This window comes from Macaca nemestrina, chromosome 3 (assembly GCF_043159975.1).
Source record: "Macaca nemestrina isolate mMacNem1 chromosome 3, mMacNem.hap1, whole genome shotgun sequence".
Classification (NCBI taxonomy): domain Eukaryota; kingdom Metazoa; phylum Chordata; class Mammalia; order Primates; family Cercopithecidae; genus Macaca; species Macaca nemestrina.
Window position 1 is genome coordinate 81381378 of NC_092127.1, and position 21666 is coordinate 81403043.

General features: G+C 40.6%; 1 protein-coding gene across 2 annotated transcripts in view; it reads left to right on the top strand.

The window, feature by feature from the left end:
- The first annotated feature begins 939 nt into the window (after positions 1 to 939).
- LOC105486294 (3'-phosphoadenosine 5'-phosphosulfate synthase 1) overlaps positions 940 to 21666 on the top strand; it is a 103929-nt gene continuing 83202 nt past the window's right edge. The window contains exons 1-2 of one of the 2 annotated variants that reach the window (XM_011749114.2): positions 940 to 1094; positions 19956 to 20070. In XM_011749114.2, coding sequence (XP_011747416.1) covers positions 1035 to 1094; positions 19956 to 20070 — 175 coding nt within the window. In that variant the 5' untranslated portion in view covers positions 940 to 1034. Of the gene's footprint in view, positions 1095 to 1240; positions 1368 to 19955; positions 20071 to 21666 lie in introns of those variants that run through there. The other variant, XM_071093226.1, reaches the window with a different exon arrangement.

Sequence of the window (21666 nt, forward strand, 5' to 3'; positions counted from 1 at the left end):
GAAATCGGGCTTTTACATCTTTTTAAAAACTGTATCTTGAGGCCAGGCGCGGTGACTCACGCCTGTAATCCCAGCACTTTGGGAAGCTGAGGCGGGCGGATCACGAGGTCAGGAATTCGAGACCAGCCTGGCCAACATGGTGAAACATCGTCTCTACTAAAAATACAAAAACTAGCCGGGCGTGGTGGCGCACGCCTGTAGTCCCAGCTACTCGGGAGGCTGAGGCAGGAGAATCGCTTGAATCTGGGAGGCAGAGGTTGCAGTGAGCCGAGATCCTACCACTGCCCTCCAGCCTGGGCGACAGTGCAAGACTCCGTTTCAAACAAACAAACAAACAAACAAAAAACGTGTCTTGAGTATAATTTTAAAGTGAAGCGTTAAAATGTGGAGAATGAGCTGTTCAGTAAATCAATTCTTCCCTTTGCAAAGCTGTAAAACATTTAAAACATCTGGCCAGGGTGACAGGGGCACAGAACGGGCGGACAGGAGGCCGTCAGCCAGCCTGTGGAGGGGTAGCCAAAGGGGCAGGAGCCCGCGTCAGCATCCTCCCAACCAGCCTCTGCTGAGTGAGTGCCACGCGTGGCCAGCCGCGCACTCCCCATGCCGCTCTCCTGGCTGCTGGTACTCGCTCTTAGAGATCTGCGCTAGCTCAGAGATAGGTTGGGAGCCGCAGAGGTGCGTGCAGTTTCACGACTGCATCCCAGGCCCCGCCCTTTCATCGCGATCTGGAAGGAGGAGCGCCGTGCGCGCTCGCGCCGGCGCGAACGCTGAAGCTCCGCCCCCAGCTTCTACCTCTGGTTCTATCCCGGCGCTTCGCCCTTCCCCGCAGACCTCTGCCCCGGACCCATTTCCGAGGCGCGCCGCATGCGCCGCGCAACCCAGGCCACGAGCACGGGCGCGTGCGCACGTCAGCGCGCGCCCGCCCCGACGCGAGGAGGCCCCGCCCTCCAGCCCCGCCCCGCTCGCTGGCCTGCCTCCTTCTGCTACCCTCCCGGCACAGAGAGAACCCCGGCTGCCCAGCGCGCTCCACGGTCATGGAGATCCCTGGGAGCCTGTGCAAGAAAGTCAAGCTGAGCAATAACGCGCAGAACTGGGTAAGTGGGGGAGGAGGGCGAGACGGCGAGGAGCGGAGAGGCTGTGGGAGCAGCTCATTATGGAGCCGCCGCCTCTCTCTCGCCTCCTCCGCATCCTTCCAGGAGCGCGGAGGTGGGTGCCGGGACCGCGGCGCCTCCGGACTGGGCCCATGAGTGGTTGTGAGGCAGAGGGGCCCGGCGCAGGGTGGGGGTCTCGCCCTGGCTTGGCGCAGCGTGCTGTTCGGGCCACCGTTCTTGGGAAGAACGCCTCCCCTCCCCAGCGCCTGCACTCAGGTAAGACCCCCAGGAAAATCCTTCACACGTGAGCTGGCGGCTGCTGAAATCTCCGGGCGCTGAAACCTGCGGCTGCAGAAAGTGGAGCTTCCTGCATCCCTTGGAGTGGCCTGAAGATCTGCAGAGGAGGCGGAGGCGGGCGCCTTCGACGCGTTCTTGGTTTTTCTTGGCTTTGCCAGTGCGGTTGGCCCAGGTTTGGGTCCATCTCCATGTCTTTCCATTTCTGAGTTTCAGTGTGAAGGGAGAGTACCCAACAATGTGGTCATTCATGGGTTGAGACTGCCCTGAACTGAGGTTCTTTGTGTCTCTGTGTTAAATCGGAATGTTTAACAAGTAGGAGTTTTAAAGACTCCATTCCTGGTGACAGTCAGGTGTGGGACCAGTCCTTTATAACGTTTAGTAACGACTGCCAGTTGACTTTGTAAAGTGCTGTATCCTCATAACGTTGCTTACTTCGTTAATTTCTCTGTGATGAGAAACAGCCTTATCTTTCTTTGTAAGTGTGGAGCAGGGGAGGACCCATCTTTGGAGTCTGGAAAGGTTTTAGGTTTAGATGGAAATGTAATTTCACAGTCCAATGAAATAATGAGGTTTAAATGCAATGTCTCCCAAAACGTTACTTGCCCTTGATGAATCAAAGAAAAAAAAAAAAAAAGCAATTTCAGGCAAATGTTCTTTGGAACATTAATTTACCACATCTGTTGTTATTGTTATCAAGAATTGTCTGCTGGTTCCTCTCTCCTTTTATTTAACTCTATAGATGGTAAGGAGGGGAAGGAGATTTAAAATATGAATTAGAACCGTGGAAAGAGCACTGGACTCCTGGCCTGGTCTCTCTTCCCAGCTTTGCCATTTACTGACTGTGTGATCTTGAAGAAAGTCACTACTTATTCGAACCTCAGTTGACTTAAGGGTATAATAGTATGTACTTCACGGGGTTGTTCTGATGAACAAAGAAGACAGATCATGAATTTGAAAGTGCAGTGAAACCACTGCCTTGAAACTGAGACTCAGTTTCGCTCCTGTTACCTTAAGGTATTTCATGGTTAGGGAAATAAGGTTGACTAACTTGGGGTATTTACAGATAATTTCTGTTACATTGTCCATTTATTTACTCATTTATTTATTAACATTTGCCACATGGTGCGTATTCTATGTAGAGACTTGTGCTAGACATGTGGTGAAAAATGTGGGACTTAAACTGCTTGCCTTCTGGTAGTTCATGGTCTGTGTTGGGGTTGTGACATTTGCCAACTGGTGAATATGTCTTTGTGGTCCACAGTGAGTGGCGTAAGACAGAAGTTTTATTGCAATTTAGAGGAGAGATTAGTTTCGCCTGGGCGTTTTGGGAGGGTTTATGGAGGAGCTCAGATTTCTGAGTCAGAGGGGAACTTCGTGGAGAAGTGTTGGGAATAAAAATTACTATTTTTTTACTCCAGGAACATTGACGAAACTTGTTTGACTGCTCTGGAGAGTTTTTGTTGGGAAGTAGAGGTAAGGTTGAATAGGGAGGCTGGGGCTATGTGATGCTCTTATGTTTGGCTGCAGAGAAGACTTAATTCCATGGGAGATTTTTGATGGGGCTAGAATTTTAAATTTTCTGATCCTTGTAAATTTTTTCTCTCCCTCATGAAACACCCGTCGTCTCTCCCTCTCTCATACTTAAATCAGCTTAATAGGCACAAGTGTGAAGAACCCATACACCTTTAAAATTCCTATCACAGGATAAAATTGGTAATCCAGGAAGAATGTTCTGCTGAAGAAATCTAGACCCGGTAGGACCCAGATGGGGAAGCCCTGGAGACCAGACAAGGTTATAGTAAGGTTTAAATGAATTAATAGATTTGAAGCCTGCCTGGCCCATGAGCACTATTTATGTTCTTGTTAATTCATCCAGTGTGAGGGGCTGAAGGGCTGGGGTAAGGTGGCAGTGGAACTAGAGGAGTAGCTGCATTAAAAACATTTAAGGAAGAGTAGAGAGGACCGACTAGATATAGGAGATGAAAAAGGGAGAAATGTTGAAAGATGAACCTGAAGTTTTGGTCTGGGAAGTGGGGAGAAAGGTTGTTACCTGTGTGGAAATGGGGAAGTAGGTTGGGCATGGGGGTAAGGGTGATACTAGTTAAACACAAAGGACAGTTTAGTGTGTGCCAGGAACGGTTTGAAATGTTTTACCTATATTAACCCATTGAGTTTTTGTTACATTTCTGAGGGTGAATATCATGAGAGACAGTGATTAAAAGCTGGACCGTGGAGCTGACTGCCTGGGCTGACATCTGGACTCCACTATTTATTAACTATGTAACTTTTGGCTGGTCACTTAATTTCTCTGTGCCTCTGTGTGCTCAGCTATAAAATGAAAATGATAGCCTCACAGAGATACTGTGACAATTAGACTTAGCTCTTACTATTATCATCCTCTATTACAATTAGTATTTCCATTTTATAGATGACAAAACTGAGGCACAGAGATGTCATGGAGCTTGTTAGTGGTGGACCCATTTTAAACCTGTTGCATTTTAGGGACAGCCTTAGTAGAGATAGTTTTAGAGGAAATATGAGCCATGTGTATAATTCAGCATTTACTAGATACCACATTAAAAAGTATAAAGTAACAGGTGAAATAAATTTCAGTAATATGTTTAATCTACTGTATCCCAAATACTATCATTTCAGTATGCTTTTCAATGTTAGTGTAAGTTCAACACTATCATAATTAATAAAAAGTTATAAAAGTATGGAGTTTCTTTTTTTTTTACAGTTAGTACACATTTCACTTCATACTATCCACATTTCAAATAGTAGGGACATGTGGATAACATAGTTACAGAAATTGAGTTGTGCTGAGGTTGGAAGTAAAGGTTTCATGGTTAAATTTGAGTTAAAGAGTATTAGGAAAATAAATGTGAGACCAAATATTAAGCTTTGAGTAATAGCTCCTGTTAAGGATTAGGTAAAGGAAATGTACTCATGGGAGACAATAGGCAAAGAGATGGGAAAATGTAGTCTTTCAGCTCTGGGAAACGGTTAGAATTATAGAAAGTTAAAGTTGTCCATATACCTGTGGGAATAGTGAAGAAAAACTAAGAAATTGACTTACTCTTGGAGCTGCCTCTTACTTCAGTCTGATAAAGCATCAGACATAATGAATATCATTTTCTATCCAATTGAATCTTTCTCCAGTGGGACCAGTTTTCATCTGCCCTTGGGGATGTGTTAGTTGGACCGAGGGAAGTTTGGGACACTCAGTTCAGGCCCAGATGTCATTTACCCATTTTGTAGAATCATATTGGGCTGAGTCCCTTGTTGGATCTGCCTTACAGTGGAGTAGGGTGCTAAGAGAGGTTTTTGAAACCGGGCACGACATTAAGAAGCATATACAGTCTCTCTCTGGTTTGCTTTTCCATTCCCCTCTTACAACTCCCTGAATTTCCATAGCTCCAGCCCAACTTTCCATCCATATCATACATCCTCATGGTTTTACACAAGCCTTTCCTTCTCCCTGGGATGCCTGTTACCCTCTATCAGGGGCTGAAATGTTCAGAGCCTTGGACCATTTTACCTTAACTGTGTGAAATGTGTGGCCCTCATAGATACATATATTCACTTGCTCATGGGCTGAATTGTTTGTGCTCTTCTGCATTATGTTGCGTTCTCTCTGCTAATATGTATCTTGTAATCATATTTCATTATAGATGTTTTGTATCTATACCAAACTTTTCCTGATATAACAGAATTGGGGATAAGGGGCAGGATGCAAAGTAGCTTGGTACCTCTGATATTGAAATCCTTAGATAATTCATTAGTATCTTAAAAAAGCTTAAGTAAGAGAATAAGCTCCGTATGTGGGAGGATTCAGATTACAGTTTTGTCACTTACCATCTGGGTGATCTTGGGAACATTATTTAACCCCTCCATCTCTCAATATCCTCGTCTGTAATGAGATAATAAAACACCTCACAGTGAGGCTAATGGTGCATACCATATGGGATTATAGTGAGGTTTAAAGAAGTTAATATATTTATAAAACTATGGTTCCTGGCACATGAGTACTGTTCTTGTTCTTATTATTTATTAGTTCATCAAATATTTAACATTTACTTTGTGCCTTTGTTCCAGGTCCTGAGGATGCAGTGGTAAAAAGACAGAGAAGGGTCCTGTTTTATGGATATTACGTTCTACCTGAGAGAGAGTTAATTAAACCAAATAAGTGAATGAAGTAATTCCCCCTTTTACCAATTCTATCTTTCCCAAACTGCTTGTCTCCTTATATGTGGATCTTTTTCATAGAAGGCCAGCAGCCCCTTGTGGATTTAGCTGAACACTCAGGTGATACAAAAATGAAATAAGGACACAGAAGTGGAACACACAGCCAAACAAGAAGCCAATATACTTGTCCTTCAGAGGATTTGCCTGGGTGTGGTCAGGGGCAGGCACTGGTCTTTTATTTCCCCCACCCCCAGGTTTAACAGAGAATTATCTCTCTACCCTGGCAAGATGATACTAAAAAATTGCCTGATGAAAAGGGAAACTTAAACTTCTACCAACAACAGCAACAAGACAAATGATAGTAAGGTCTAGATCTGTGTTGTCCAGTTCACGATCCACTTGTGGCAATTGAAATTTAATGAACATTAAGTAAAAAATTCCGTTTGTTAGTTGCAATAACCACATTTCAAGAGCTGCATATGTGGTTAGTGGCCACAGGAATTGGACAGCGCAGTATAGAACATTTTCATCATCTCAGGAAGCTCTGTTGGACAGTACAGATCTAGATGAAGCTTTGTGATGGCTGCCAGTTTTTTTTTCCTACTTATCTGTGTGTTTATGTATTAGGGTATTTTTACTCTGTTCCCAAGAACGGGAACTTTGAAATTTTAGTTTTGGGCGGTTTTGCACCTTGGCTTCTGGTAACGTGTCCAGCAGTATTAGCCTCCCCTTAGTGTAGTTGCTTCTTCAGATTTGAAATGTCAATATACTTCCCAGCCTGGGTGTGTTACATTGAACTTTAGTGGTTCTCAATCGTGTGAGATTTTACCAGCCCTAGGGGGCATTTGGCAGTTCTGGAGACATTTTTGGTTATTCTACTTGTGTATGGAGGGGGATAATTCTTCTAACATCTATTGGAAAAGATTTCTTAAAAAACCTAAATGTCTAAATTCTTAAATCTGAAATGCAAATGTAAAATCCAATTAAAAAATCCAATTGATGTGGCCTTTTTTCCCCCCATCAGCCTGGAAGTTGCCATTTCTTACTCTGAGGTGGATCGGTTACTCATAGCATACCAATAACAAGACAGGAAAACCCCAATCCTGAATTGTTTTGAAATGAGATTAAGTAATTAGTTCAAATAAAGGGAATGACTTTTCTTTTTGGTATTCATTTAAGTGATAGTAAAGAGAATGTTCTCAGGGAGACTGTTGCAGTGGCTATAGAGACATCTGCAATGGAGTTTTGCTGTAGGGGAGAAAGATTGGGCTCAGTTCCAAACACAATGAGGAAAAATGGGAATTTATGGTGAGGGAGCGGTATGGGGGTCAGTGGATGGAAAATTACTAAGAGAGGAAACATTAAGAATTAGGGAGTATTCTGAGTAAAACGATTTAACAGGGTTCTTGCTGAAGGCAGGCAGGCCAAAGTGATCAGGCATCATCTGGGGGATGGTGCGGCTTGAGTTCGGTCAGCTATCAAGGATGGGGGATTTCTGCTAAAATTCGACTCTTGAAGACATGCCCAAGGATAGGGGCCCAGTTGAAAAAGGGTTCAGAAGGAGCCTGCCTAGTTTGATCAAGGAGAGAAATCTTGCCAGTGATAATCGTTTCTGTGACATATCTTTTCCTAAAGACACAGTTAAATTTTAACTGAATAATGATGGTAGAAATACCAGACATTGTGTAGAGAAATTCAGTGTCTGTCTTTGGATGAATGCAGCCATTGCGCAGGCTGTTTTCTCTTATTGTTCTCTCTAGTTACGTTGATGCTTGCAGACCTTCCCTCTGCTTTTGTCTTTCATATTTTTTTTTTCTTTTTTTCTTTTTGTTTGAGACAGTCTTGCTCTGTTGCCAGACTAGAGTGTGGTGGTGCGACCTTGGCTCACTGTAACCTCCACCTCACTGGTTCAAGTGATTCTCCTGCCTCAGCCTCCCGAGTAGCTGGGACTACAGGTGTGTACCACCATGCCAAACTAGTTTTTGTATTTTTAGTAGAGACGAGATTTTACCATGTTGGTCAGGATGGTCTTGATCTCTTGACCTCGTGATCTGCCCGCCTCAGCCTCTGAAAGTGCTGGGATTATCACTGTGCCCGACCTGTCTTTCATATTTTTAAGTGTACAATTCAGTGGTTTTTAGTATAGCCAGAGTTGTACAGCCATCACCAGAATCTAATTTTAGAATATTTACATATCCCCAAAAAGAAACCTTATACCCATTAGTAGTCGTTCCCCAGGCTCTACATTTTCTCCTAGCCCCTGACAACCAATAATGTACTTTCTGTCTCTATGGATTATGCTGTTGTGGGCTTTCCTAGAAATGAAATTATATAATCTATGGCCTTTTGTATCTGGCTTTTGTCACCTCGGATAATGTTTTCAAGCTTCATCCGTGTTACAACATGTATCAACTAGCCTTACCAAGATGGTGAAACCTCGTCTCTACCAAAAATACAAAAAAAAATTAGCCATGCATGGTAGCATGCACCTGTAATCCCAGCTACTCGGGAGGCTGAGGCAGGAGAATCACTTGAACTAGGAGGCGAAGGTTGGACTGAGCTAAGATCACGCCACTGCACTCCATCCTGGGCAACAGAGCAAGACTCCTATTTTTTTTTTTAAATAGTTCATTCAATATATGGTTGAAGAAAATCCCGTTGTATGGATAATAATACATCTTTTTTTTTTTCCCGCCCCGAGATGGAGTCTCGCTCTGTCGCCTGGCTGGAGTGCAGTGGCACAATCTCGGCCCACTGCAGCCTTCGCATCCCTGGTTCAAGCTCTTCTCCTGCCTCAGCCTTCCGGGTAGCTGGGATTAAAGGCACGTGCCACCATGCCCGGCTAATTTTTACATTTTGAGTAGAGACAGGGTTTCACAATGTTGGCCAGGATGGTCTCCATCTCCTGACCTCATGATCCACCTGCTTCCGCCTCCCAAAGTGCTGGGATTACAGGCGTGAGCCACCATGCCCGGCCACATCTTCTTTATTCATCAGTTGGTGGACATTTAGGTTTTTCCTACTTTTTGGCTTTCATGAATAAATGCTATGAACATTTGTGTATAAGTTTTTGTGGATACTTTTATGTGGTTTTAATAGTTAATTTCAACCTTTGAGGTGGACATTAGTGTATTTTGGTTCCCCAGTCTCTGAACCTCCCTTGTATGTGTGGTGAATGCCTCACTGTGTTTGTGGTAGGAGACACGGTCTGTTACAGATTAGTGATTTCTTTATTTACCTATGTATATCTAGTTCCTTTTACGAAACGTTTTTGTTTTTGTTTTTGTTGTGTCCTGAGTGTCTAGAAAGGATCAAAAAACAAATAATGAATGAACAGATAGTCCCAGGCCCATTCTGACTTCTAGGAGTGTCTTAGGGCCAAAATTCCCAGCTGAAGGTAATGGAATGGAAGGCCTTTCCATTAAAGGTACGGATATAAAAACCTATTACATATTTAAAAGTTCTTTAATTTTCAACAGAATAGTTGGAGAGCCGTAATGTGTATGCAGAGTGTATGCATGACAGATGGTAGTGATGAGATAAACATGCTAGTAACTCAGTCCTGATTCAGGAGGTCTGTAGTAGGGCCTGAGATTTGCTTCCTAACAAGCAGCCAGGCCATGCCAGTGTTGCCACACAACATATTTTGTAGTAGCAAAGTTTTAAGAGTAGCCTTTTCAAGTTGTTTTCTCAACATCCGCCAGGGTTGTAGGATCTTCACTTGCTTTTTATCATTGACTTATTAATATTTACAAGATTAATTTCAGTTATCAGTTAATTCTGTGAACTAAAGGTTTTAATTATCAAGAACTCTGTGAACTAAAGATTTCTTTTCATTGTATTCTACAGTCTCTTATCCATATTGTTACTATCTCTTCAGTTTTATCCATATTGTGTCTTGGGACATAAAAGAAAGGTACCTGTTGCCATTTCAGGGATTTCTCATTGGAGTAATACACTGTTTAGCAGTTAGTTTAGGGTGGGTGGTAGGATGGATGAAAGATGTTGAAGTCCAGAGTTATGCTTAGTATTTGGTATATGCTTTGTGTCTTTATAAATTTCACTTAAAAATGCACAATTCTTTATAAAATCATGAAAAATTCACAAAATCTGAAATTCTCTAAATAGCATCACAGAGAAGTTGATTTTCCTTATAGGCAAGTGGATAAAATAACAAAATGGCCATGTGGAAATTAGGATGTGTCAAAAAGGGCCACTTGTGTGGTTGACGAGGACAGAAGTTTGTAGTATGTACAAAAAATGCATACTACAAATATCAGAGGCCATGCAATGTTAGCCTAGTGACAGGACTGTTAGTCATTTAGTTCTAAATGTAGAAAGTATTAAATGGTCTTGGAAAGAATTGTTCCATTTCTGCTAGATTTAAGGTTTCCAAGTATCAGTCATCATTTCATTTGCAAGATACACAGAGAAAACAAACCATACTTTAAATGTCTTGTATCTAACATTTATGAGTACTAACTAGAAACAAAGGAGGTTGGGCATTGTGGAAAATATGGATAATTGTAACTCAATGTAAAGAACATGGCTGTGCTTTGGTCAAGGATAGGCCGAGGTAAACATCCAGAATGACTCAGCGAGTCTACAGCGCAGGTGTTTAACTCCGCTTGTTACCACAGTCATGTAGCCGTGCCATAATAAGACTCATCATTTGGCTCTAAGCCACTATTGTCTGTAAAAGGTATAAGTGCCCTACTGACATTGTATGGGTGCACTTGCCCCCAGAGAAGGAGAGAGCTGGAGCTGTCCATCTTTGCAGATGGATAGGAGTGAGCCAGGACACAGCTCGGCTTGCTCACACCCAGAGAGAGAGAGAGATTTAAGATGCTGACCCTGAAGGGAGAGCTGGCCGCGTAGCTGTGTGTGGGAGCTGCTGGACTAAGCAGTCGAGACAAGGCAAACAGTGTGAGAGAGCTAATGTGAGTGGGCTGCTGATGAGAGAGCTGCTGAATAAAACTACCTTCCACCTCCCTATGCCCCTGAGTGTTCTGTCAGCTATCTGCTCATCCACTTACTCCCTTTGGACCTCAGCATGAACTGGAACCTGACCCCAAGCAGGACACTCATAGTCCTTGACCTACTTTCCTGAGGAAGTAAAAATATATAGGCACAAGAAGATACCTGAATGTATTAATGGTACATAAATAACAAAAGAATGATATGGGCAGTAAATGTTACAGGGACTTCCTAGGTACACATACTTACACCGAGCCAGATTATATATATATATACACACACACACACACACACACACATTTATGTGTGTATATGTATATGTATATATGTGTGTATATATACGTGTGTGTGTATGTATATTTCTACAAAGCACCCAGACTATTAAGCAGTAAGCTTGGTTTCTCCTGTGTGTGGAAACTAGGGCAAAGAAGACTCAGTATAGAAATATACTTTTTAAAAAAAATTTCAACCCAGAGAGCCAAGAATAGAAATTTAGAGGTGAAGGGAACTCAGTCACTCTCAACCCTTAATGAGTCATTAATGTCATGTTTCCTCAGCAGAATTATAGAAAGGATTTGGCTGAAGTGGATGCAGAAGGAAGGAAAGGGGAAGTAGAAGTAGAAGTGCCATGCAGAGTCTATAAATTCAGTCATAAGTCTACCACTTTGCAATTCTGTAACCACCCAATGTGTTCCTTTTGCCTGCTGCCCACAGGCAAATTTATCAAGACAGGGTAATTTCAGTAGAGAAAGAGTTTAATTCATGCAGAGCCAGCTGAACAGAAGACTTTTATTATTGAACAAATCAGCCTCCCTCAAAATTTGGAGGCCAGGGTTTTTTAAGGATAGTTTGGCTGGCAAGGGAATGGGTGCAGCTAATTCGTTGGGGATGTAATCATAGGGGTGTGGAAAATAGTCCTACTGTGTTAAGTCCGCTTCTGGGTGGGAGCACACAGGTGGTTGGTAGGTCCAGGTGGAGCCATTGGTAGTCAGAAATGCAAAAACCTGAAAAGACATCTCAAAAGGCCAATCTTAGATTCTACAGTAGTGATGTTATCTGCAGGAGTAACTGGGGAAGTTGAAAATCTTGTGACTTCTGAAACAGTGACTGGTAATCATTTATGTTTACACGTTAGGAGAATTCAGGCTCCTCTCATCTCCTAACCTGGTGGTCTTTTATTAGCTTTAAAAGATGGTTTACTTTTGGGGAAGTACTATTATCATTTAAACTAAAAACTAAATTTCTCCCAAAGTTAGCTTGGCCCAAACCCAGCAATACCTAAGGGCAGTTTGGAGGTTCAAGGCAAGATGGGGGTTGGTTAGATCAGGTCTTTTTCACTGTTACAATTTTCTCACAATTTTTCAAAGGCTGTTTCAATTCCGGTAGTTTTATAAAAGTGCTGTTTGATTTACTCTGAAAAACTGGAAGGTAGGACAATGTGGCAATTTTTTAAAGTTTATTTTTTAATATGAAAAATACCGTTAAAAACTTTAGCCAAATTAAAAGAGTTTGAGCAAAGAATGATTTGTGAATTAGGCAGCCTCCTGAGTTGGTGCGGCTGGCATGGTGGAAGATTTATGGACAGAAGGAGGAAAGTGGTGTACAGAAAATGGAAGTGAGGTCCAGAAACAACTGGATTGGTTATAGCTCAGCATTTGGCTTATTTGAACATGCTTTGAGCAATTGGCCACATTTGATTGGCCAAAACTCAGTGATTGGCGCAAGTGTGGCTACAGTCTGTTTATTATCTCCAGCTAGGTTACAGTTTACTACATATGGAGAAACCTTTGGGCTGAACTTAAAATATGTAAAGAGGAAGCGTTAGCTTTAACTTGATTTAACAATATCAAACATACATAAACAAAAAAATCTCCTTATATCCAGAGTACTACGTTTGCTGCCAGAATCTTTTTAAATGTAGGAGGCAAGAAACTGAGGGAGCATTCTTTTTAGAGATTAAAACAGACGGTCTCTACTTATCCTGTCTGTATTTTTTCTCAACCATATTCTCAGCAGTTATAGTTTGACAGATAATTTTTATACATTCTAGCTTGATTTGATAAGAAAAGCAGAAGATATTTTACAGGACCAAAATCAATTAAAATTCATTAGATACATGTTTCTTCTTGTCTAAAGAGCAAAGTAACTTGGAAAAATCCTCAAACAAAACGACCAAACCAAACAAGTTCTACCAGTATAGGCAGCAAAATGTGTATAGCACCTTCCTTAGTTCCCTTTTAGCAGAGACCTTAGCTCCCTTTTCTTCCTTAGCCAGTATTGATGGGAGCTAAAACTAAAGAGGTGCCACTGCTTCTCAAGATACACAAATGTCTACTTCTGAAGCCCTTTTTTTTAAGTTCTTGGAAGTGTAGAACTGGTAAGTTGTATTTGCTTCATCAGTTTATTGAAAAGAAATGAATCTAGAGACTCATATTACAGTTTTTTGTAAGCGATTATTAAATATGTAAAAGTATTTTATTGGAAATAAAGTATTAATAATTGTATAAATAATTATTGTTAATGAGATGAGTAGATGGAAAGGGGTGCAGCTTTTGTGGCATACCTATTGAAAGAATTGTCAGATTATCCCTTTGGTCCCAGAGGATTTTTTAGGCACTGGTAATGATAATAAGATTCAGATGTGTGGGAGATGGCATTCCTGCTGTACAGGATTGTGAAGGGGAAGATAGGAAAAGAGACCCTTAATCTCATGGAAGTTGAAGATTTGGATAGAAATTTAATTCCTTAAAAATCAAATCTCTGTTTTGGTGGAGGTCAGCAAAATGATAGAATGGGACTTCCCAGTGCTTGTCTTCCCAAATAAACATTAATTGAACAACTATTCTTGCACAAAAATACCTTAATAAGAGCTAAGGAAGCCAGGTGAGAGATGACAGCACCTGCATGTAGCAGAGAAATCAGAAAAAACACATCGAAGAGAGTAGAAAGAACAGTTTTACATGATCTATATCACTGCCCCCAGCCTGCCACGTCAGGCAGCACAATGTGGAGAAAGACACCCTTTGCTTAGAGGAGGGAGAGGGCAGTGAGCATAAGATTTTGTCTCGGAACCCAATACCAGGCCCACCCCAGTGAAACCCAGTGCCAGGCAGGTCCCCACAACCCCAGACTCCAGGCTTCTACCCATGGATTGAGCCTCCAAGCCTAGACTGGTACTAAGCAGGATTCTGCAGCCCCAGGTTCCAGCTCCTCCGACCCCCACCACCAGGCCAGACCCAATGGACTCAAGTTTTAGACTTGTCTTAGGGCCAGGCTGGCCCCAGTGTCCCTGGGCTCAGAGCTCCCTTTAGTACCAGGTTGGCTCCCGCAGGTAGGCACCTGTGGATACAGGCTCCAAGCTGTCCCAGCTTCAGGCCTTTTCCAGGTTTCAGACCAGCTGAGAGCCAGGTTGGCCCACACAGCCCTGGGTGTCAGGTCTGCCCCAATACAAGGCCATTCCCTGTGGCCCCACCCTCCAGGCCGGCTACTGCAACCCCATACTTGAGAGACCCAGGGTTTCAGTACCATCCCAATACATCTCAGCACTGGACCAGCCCCCATGGACCCAGGCTGTAGGACCATTTCTGTGGACCCAGGTTCCAGGCCAGCACCCACATGCCGAGCATCTAGGCCAGCCCCCTTGGCTTCAGAGCAGGTCCTATGATTCTAGGTAGGCTTCAGACCAACCCCTGTAGACCTAGGCCTCCACATCTGCTCCAGCACCAGCTGAGCTCTGCCTACCTGCTGACCCAGATACCAGGCCAGCTTCCCAGAGGACTCCAGCAGCAAGCCTGCTTGTGCACCATGCCAGATGGCCTCCCCAAATTCTCTGGACAGGCTGACTGGTGAAGTGCTTCCCAGATGAAGCCAGCCTACAAAGACTGGAATAAGTTCCTATCTCTTCATTGTACAGATATTGGTATAAGACAACAAGAAATGTGAAAAAACAAGGAGACTTAATACTACCAAAAGTATCACTGACCTTTCAGTGGCTGACTCAAAAGAAATGGAGATACATGAACTGCCTAAAAAAGAATTAAAAAATAATTGTTTAAGGAAGCTAGCAAACCTCAATAAAATAGAAATAATTCAATGTACTCTGGAAAACAGTAGATGAGCAACATGAGAAATTTAACAGATTGAAATTATTTAAAAAATAAAAAATTATAAAGCTGAAAAATGTAATGAATAAAATGAAAAATACAATAGAGAGCATCCATAGAAGAACTGATCAAGCAAAGTAATCTGTACTTGAAGACAGATTTCTTACATAGAGGAGGAGAAAGAAGAATGAAAAGTAATGGAGAAAGCTTACAGGATTTATAGGACAGTATCAAAAGTACAAAAAGTCGAGGTATAGGAGTTCAAGGAGAAGAGAAAACCAAAGGGTTACAAAGCTTATTTAAATAAATAACAACAGAAAACTTTCCAAATCTGGGGAAAGGTATAAATAAGTACAGGAAGATCAAACGTTCTAATCATATTCAATCCAAACAAGACTATATCAGGACATATAGTTAAACTGTCAAAAATAAAAGAGGATTCTGAAAGCAGCTAGAGAAAAGAAGCAAATCACATATAAGGGAGTTCCAAAAATGCTAGCAGCAGACTTTTCAGCAGAAACTTTATCGTCCAGGAGAGAGTGGGGTGACATGTTCAAAGTGTTGAAGGAAAAAAACCCGGTCATCCAAGAATACTGTATTCAACAATGCTGTAATTCACAAAGAGAAACATAAAGACTTGCCCAGACAACGCTAAGGGAGTTCATCACTACCAGACATGTCTCAAAAGAAACATTAAAGGGAGTTCTCCAAGCTGAAATAAAAGGATGCTAATTAGTAACAAGAAAGTATAAAACTCACTGTTAAAAAGAAAATCCACAGTCAAGTTCGGAATTAATACTGTAATTGTCGTGTCAATAATTTATCTCTCTAGTGTGAACATTAAAAGACTATTAACAATAGTGACAATAATTTGTTAAGGGATGTCTTCACTGTCGAGTTCTATCAAACGTTTAAAGAAGGATTAATGCCAGTCTGTGTTAGTCTGTTTTCACACTGCTATAAAGAACTCCCTGAGACTGGGTAAATTATAAAGAAAACAGGTTTAATTGCCTCACAGTTCTGCATGGCTGGGGAGGCCCCAGGAAACTTACAAACATGGCAGAAGGTGAAGAGGAAGCAGGGCACATCTTACATGGTGGCAGGAGAGAGAGAACAAGGGCGGAAGTGCCACACTTTTGAACTATCAAATCTTGTGAGAACTCACTATCATGAGAGCAGCATGGGAGGAAGCGCCCCCATGATCCAATCACCACCTTCAATGTTGCTCCCTCCACACATGGAGATTACAGTTTGAGATGAGATTTGTGTGGGGACACATAGCCAAACCATATCACCATTTTTTCTTAAAATCTTCCAAAAAACTGAAGAGGAAATACTTCCAAATTTATTTTATGAGGCCAACATTACCCTGATATCAAAGCCACAAAAGGACACTAGAAGAAAAGAAAATCACAGGCCAGCATCCCTGATGAACATAGATGCAGAAATCCTGAACACATAGTAGCACACTGAATTATATGGCAGATTAAAGGATCATTCCTTGTTACCAAGTGGGATTTATTTCAGGGATGCAAGGATGGTTCAACATAAGCAATTTTTTTTTTTTTTTTTTTTTGAGATGGAGTTTTGCTTTTGTCACCCAGGCTGGAGTGCAATGGCATGATCTTGGCTCGCTGCAACCTCCACCTCCTGGGTTCAAGCAATTCTCCTGCCTCAGCCTTCTGAGTAGCTGGGACTACAGGTGCATGCCACCATGCGCTAACCATGCCTGGCTAATTTTTGTATTTTTAGTAGAGATGGGGTTTCTCCACATTGACCTGGCTGGTCTCAAACTCCTGACCTCAGGTGATCCACCTGCCTCAGCCTCCAAAGTGCTGGGATTAGTGGTGTGAGCCACCATGCCTGGCTAACATATGCAGATTAATAAAGGTGATGCACCACACTAACAGAATGTAGAGCGACAAACCTATGATCATCTCAATAGATGCAGAAAAATTATTTGAAAGAATTCATTAACCTCTTATGATAAAAACTCAACAAATTAGGAAAAGAAGGAATGTACTTCAGTGCAGTAAGGACTATATATTTCAAGCCCACAACTGACATCATACTCAATGGAAAAACAGAAAAAGTTGAAAGCTTTCCCTCTAAGATCAGGAACACAGCAAGGGTGCCCACTCTTACCACTTCTGTTCAGCATAGTACTGGAGGTCCTAGACAGAGCACTTAGACAAGAGAAATAAATCAAAGGCATCCAAATGGAAAAGTAGAAGTTAAATTGTTCCTGTTTGCAAATGACATGGTTTTAAATATGTGGAAAACCCTAAAGATTTCACCAAAAGACTGTTAGAATAAATAAATTCAGTGAAGACACAGAACACAAAGTCAACATTAGAAAACCAGTAATGTTTTTATATACTAACAATGAAGTACCTATAAAAGAAAGAAAACAAACTAATTTATAGTAGCTACCAGAAAAATAAAATACTTGGGAATACATTTAACCAAGGAAGTAAGATACCTGTATACTGAAAACTGTAAAACATTGATGAAAAAAATTGAAGACAGAAATAAATGGAAACATTATATGTGTTCATGGATTGAAAGAATTAATATTGTTAAAATGTCCATACTACTTAAAGGGATCTACAGATTCAATGCAATCCCCATAAAAAGTCCAAGGATTCTTCACAGAAATAGAAAAAGCAATTCTAAAATTTATATGGAAAGCAATTGTAAAAATCTGTATGGAACAAAAGATCCCAGATAACCAAAGCAATTGAGCAAACATAACAAAGTGGGAGGCATTATTACATTACTTGACTTTAAAACATACTCTGAAGCGGTAGTAATCAAAACAGCATGATACAGTCGTAAAAACAGACATATAAACCATAGAACAGAGCAGAAAGCCCAGATACAAATATATGGATTTATATTTAATTGATTTTTGGCAAAGGTGCCAAGGATACATGATGGGGAGAGGACAGTCTCCAATAAATGGTGTTGGGAAAACTGGATATCTGCATGAAGAAGAATGAACTTAGACCCTTATCTCACCTCATATTTAAAAAAAAAAAACTCAAAGTGAATTAAAGATTTACATGTAAGACCAGAAACTCTGAAATTGCTAGCGAAAAGTAGGGAAAAAGTTTTATGACACTAATTTAGGCAGTGTTTTTTTTTTTTTTTTTTTTTGGATATGACTCCAAAAGTACAGGCAACAAACATGAAAATAGACAGATGGGAGTACATCAAACTAAAAATCAGCTGTACAGCAAAGGAAGCAATCAACAGAGTGAAGAGACAACCTACAGAATGGGAGAATATATTTCCAAACCATACATCTGATGGGGATTAATATCCAGAATAGGAAGCCAAACAACTCAATGGCAAGAAAACAATGCAATTAAAAAATGGGCAAAGGATCTGAATAGACATTCCTAAAAAGAAGATAGACAAATAGCCAACATGTATATGAAAAAAGGCTCACCTTCTCTAATCATTGGCTCAACTTCTCTAATCATCAGGGAAGTGCAATTAAAACCACAATGAACTACCACCTCACACCTGTTAGAATGGCTATTATAAAAAAGACAAAAGTGTTGGTGAGGATGTGAGAAAAGAAAATCCTAGTATGCTGTTGCAGGAATATTAGTATAGCCATTATGGAAATCAATATGGAGGTTCCTAAAAAAATTAGAAGTAGAACTACCATATGATCCAGCAATCCCAGTACTAGGTATATAATGAAAGGATGTGAAATCAGTATGTGGAGTAGATATTTGCATTCTCATGTTAATTGCAAATTGCAGCACTATTTGCCATAGTCAAGATATGAAATCAGCCTAAGTGCTCATCAGTTGGTAAATGGATAAAAAAAGTGGTATATTTACACAGTGGGATACTATTCAGTCTTGATAAAAATCCTTTTGTTTATCACCACATGGATGACAAAATATTAAGTGAAATAAGCCAGGCACAGAAAGAGAAATACCATATGATCTCACTTACATGTGGAATCTGAAAAAGTTGAACCTGTAGAAGTAGAGAGTGAATGGTGTTTATCAGGGACTGTGAGGTTTGGGGTGGAGTGGGGGTCGAGGAGGATGGTTGGAGGAGATGTTGATTAGAGGGTACAAAATTTTATTTAGATACAAGGAATAAATTTGAAAGATCTATTGTATAACATGGTAATGATAATAACAATGTATTTCTGAAAATGCTGCTATGGACATGTATATACAAGTTTTATGTGGTCATATGTTTTCATTTCTTATGAGTATAATGTAGGCGTGGGATTGTTTGGTCATATGATAACTCTATATTGAGCATTTTGAGGGGCTGTCATTTTCTAAAATGACTGTACTGTTTTATATTCCCAACAACCAATGTATGAGGATTCCAATATTTCCATATCCTCACCAGTACTTGTTATTATCTGTCTTTATTACAGTTATCCTAGTGGGTGTGAAGTGGTATCTTATTGTGGTTTTGGTTTGCATTTCCCTGGTGGCTAATGATGTTGAATATTATTTAAATAATGTGGCTTATTGACCATTTGTATATCTTCTTTGGAGGAAAGCCTGTTCAGATACTTTGAGGCCTATGTAATTTTATGCTTTTTTTTTTTTTTTAAGCAGCTTTGGGAGAACATGAAGTTACAACCAGTGCATTCTACTTTATTCATGTCAGAAGTAGCTATCTCATGATACCCATAGGCATCTCTTTCACACTTTCTTTGGGAGTCTACTCAAATATCACCTTCTTAGCATTTCTTGATCGTCCTCTCTAAAGAGGCACTCTTTCCCCATCTCTGTTTGCTTTTTTACCCTATTTTATTTTTCTGCAGTGCGCTTACCACTCTCTGATGTTGTAATTAAGTTTTATTGGTTTACGTTGTTCCCCAGTGGGATGTAGGCTAATTGAGGATAGTGGTCTTGTTTTGCTCACTTGGCATACTAGTAGGGCCTCAGTAGATACTGTCTGATGGATGAATGAATAAATGAATGTGTGAAAAGACTAGGCTCTGGAGTCTGCCACTCACTAGTTTTGGAATCTCGAGCAAGTTATTTACTGTTTCTCGGATTTAAAATCTTCATCTGTGAAACCTTAGTAGGAAGAGTACTTATGTCATTGGGTTGCTGTGAGGATTAAATCAGTTGGCATGTGTAAAGCAGTAAACACAATGCCAGTACTCTAAGGAAAAAAAAAAACTGTTTTATATTTTTCTTTGCTTTTGGCATGTTGCATGGAGTTTTGTGTGTTTGCAAGGAATATGTGTTTGCCTTTTAAAGGACTCATGTAAACTAGAATTTTTTTTTTCTTTTTTTTCTAGGGAATGCAGAGAGCAACCAACGTCACCTACCAAGCCCATCATGTCAGCAGGAACAAGAGAGGTCAGGTGGTGGGGACCAGAGGTGGCTTTCGTGGTTGCACAGTTTGGCTAACAGGTATGGTCAAGAGAGATAAAGCAATTTATATTAAAAATAGTGCGTATAGGTAACCTTGGACTAGGCATAGGCATATTTAAATTTCGAGCTCTGTTCTCGTATTTGGAGCATCATGACGTATAACTGACATAGTTGCTTAATAACATTTCTTGTAATTTTTTTTGTTCTTTTATAGGATTGCTGTTAAATAAAGGTAAAAACCACAATGCACCTTAAAACTACTTTTTCATAGATACTACATTACATTCTACACACTTCTGAGTGCAAATAAGATCCAGATTCTGCTCTAAGAAGCTAACAGTGAAAACCGTATACGTCTTAGTTTATTTTATGCTGTTATAACAGAATACCAGAGACTGGGTAATTTATATGAATAGAAATTTATTTCTGATAGTTCTGGAGGCTGAGAAGTCCAAGATTGAGGGACTAGCATCTGGCGAGGGCCTTCTTGCCATGTCTATAATATGGCAGAAGGAGTCACATGGTGAGAAAGAGCAAAAGATTGAATTCACAGCCTCAATCCCTTTTATAGATGGATTATTCCATTAATGAGGGTGGAGCCCTCATGACTTAAACACCTTCATTAGACCGCATCATTCAACACTGTTGCATTGAGGATTAAGTTTCCAACATGTGAACTCTGAGAGACACATTCAAACCATAGCATGGTATAACCAGAAAAAATGAGTGGTAAGAATTTTCACAAAGTGAATTTCTATTATTCAGCTTTTGTTTGGCCTTTGATTGTTTCTATTGTGTTGGTTTCCATAGAGTCTGTCCTTTGGTCTAGTCATAGCAGGCTGGTGAGTGACTGAATTGATACAGATTTTGAAGTAGCTTTAAAAATGATGGATGCTTTCACTTCTATGAATTATATTTAAAATTTTGATACATTTTGCCACATTGCCCACTAAAATTTTATCCCAATTTACTCTCCTACCAGCAGTATGGGAGGGTGTTTATTTCCCAGTGTCTTTGTCAACAGTGGTTGTTACCAGTTCTTAAAAATTTGTGCTGATTGGCAAAAAAGTTACTGTTTTTTAAATCATGTTGCATTTTTAGACAGGTCTGTTTGTTTTTGTATGAAAGCAGATACACTCTCACATTCTTCCCATTTCTTCATTCTTCATTCCAGACAGTTGTTAAATTGTTACACTTTTATTGCCAAGGTTTATAGTACTTAATGGGTCAGTAGTTGGTAGCTCACCATTGGTTCTTTTACTATGACATATTCACTCACAAGCTCTTTATTTGAATGGTCTTAATTGTCTGTATTTCCTTGTTAAATAATTTTTGCAAGGTGGCCTTCCATTAGGTTCTGAACTCCTGGAGGTTTTATGTTTGAGAAAGTCTGACTATCTTTTATGCCAACTTGGCTGGGTAAAATATATATTTGGTTCATACTTTCTTGGTCTTGGAATTTTAAAAACAGTACTCTGTTGTCTTCTGGCATTAAATGTTTTTGAAGAAGTGTGAGTCTAATAAGCTTTTTCTTTTTAGGAGCTTTCCTTTTTTCATCTGGATGATTAAGGAATTATTTATTTCCCTGTAAAAATACAGGGAAATAGAGGCTTTTGTCTTTCTCAATTAGGTCCT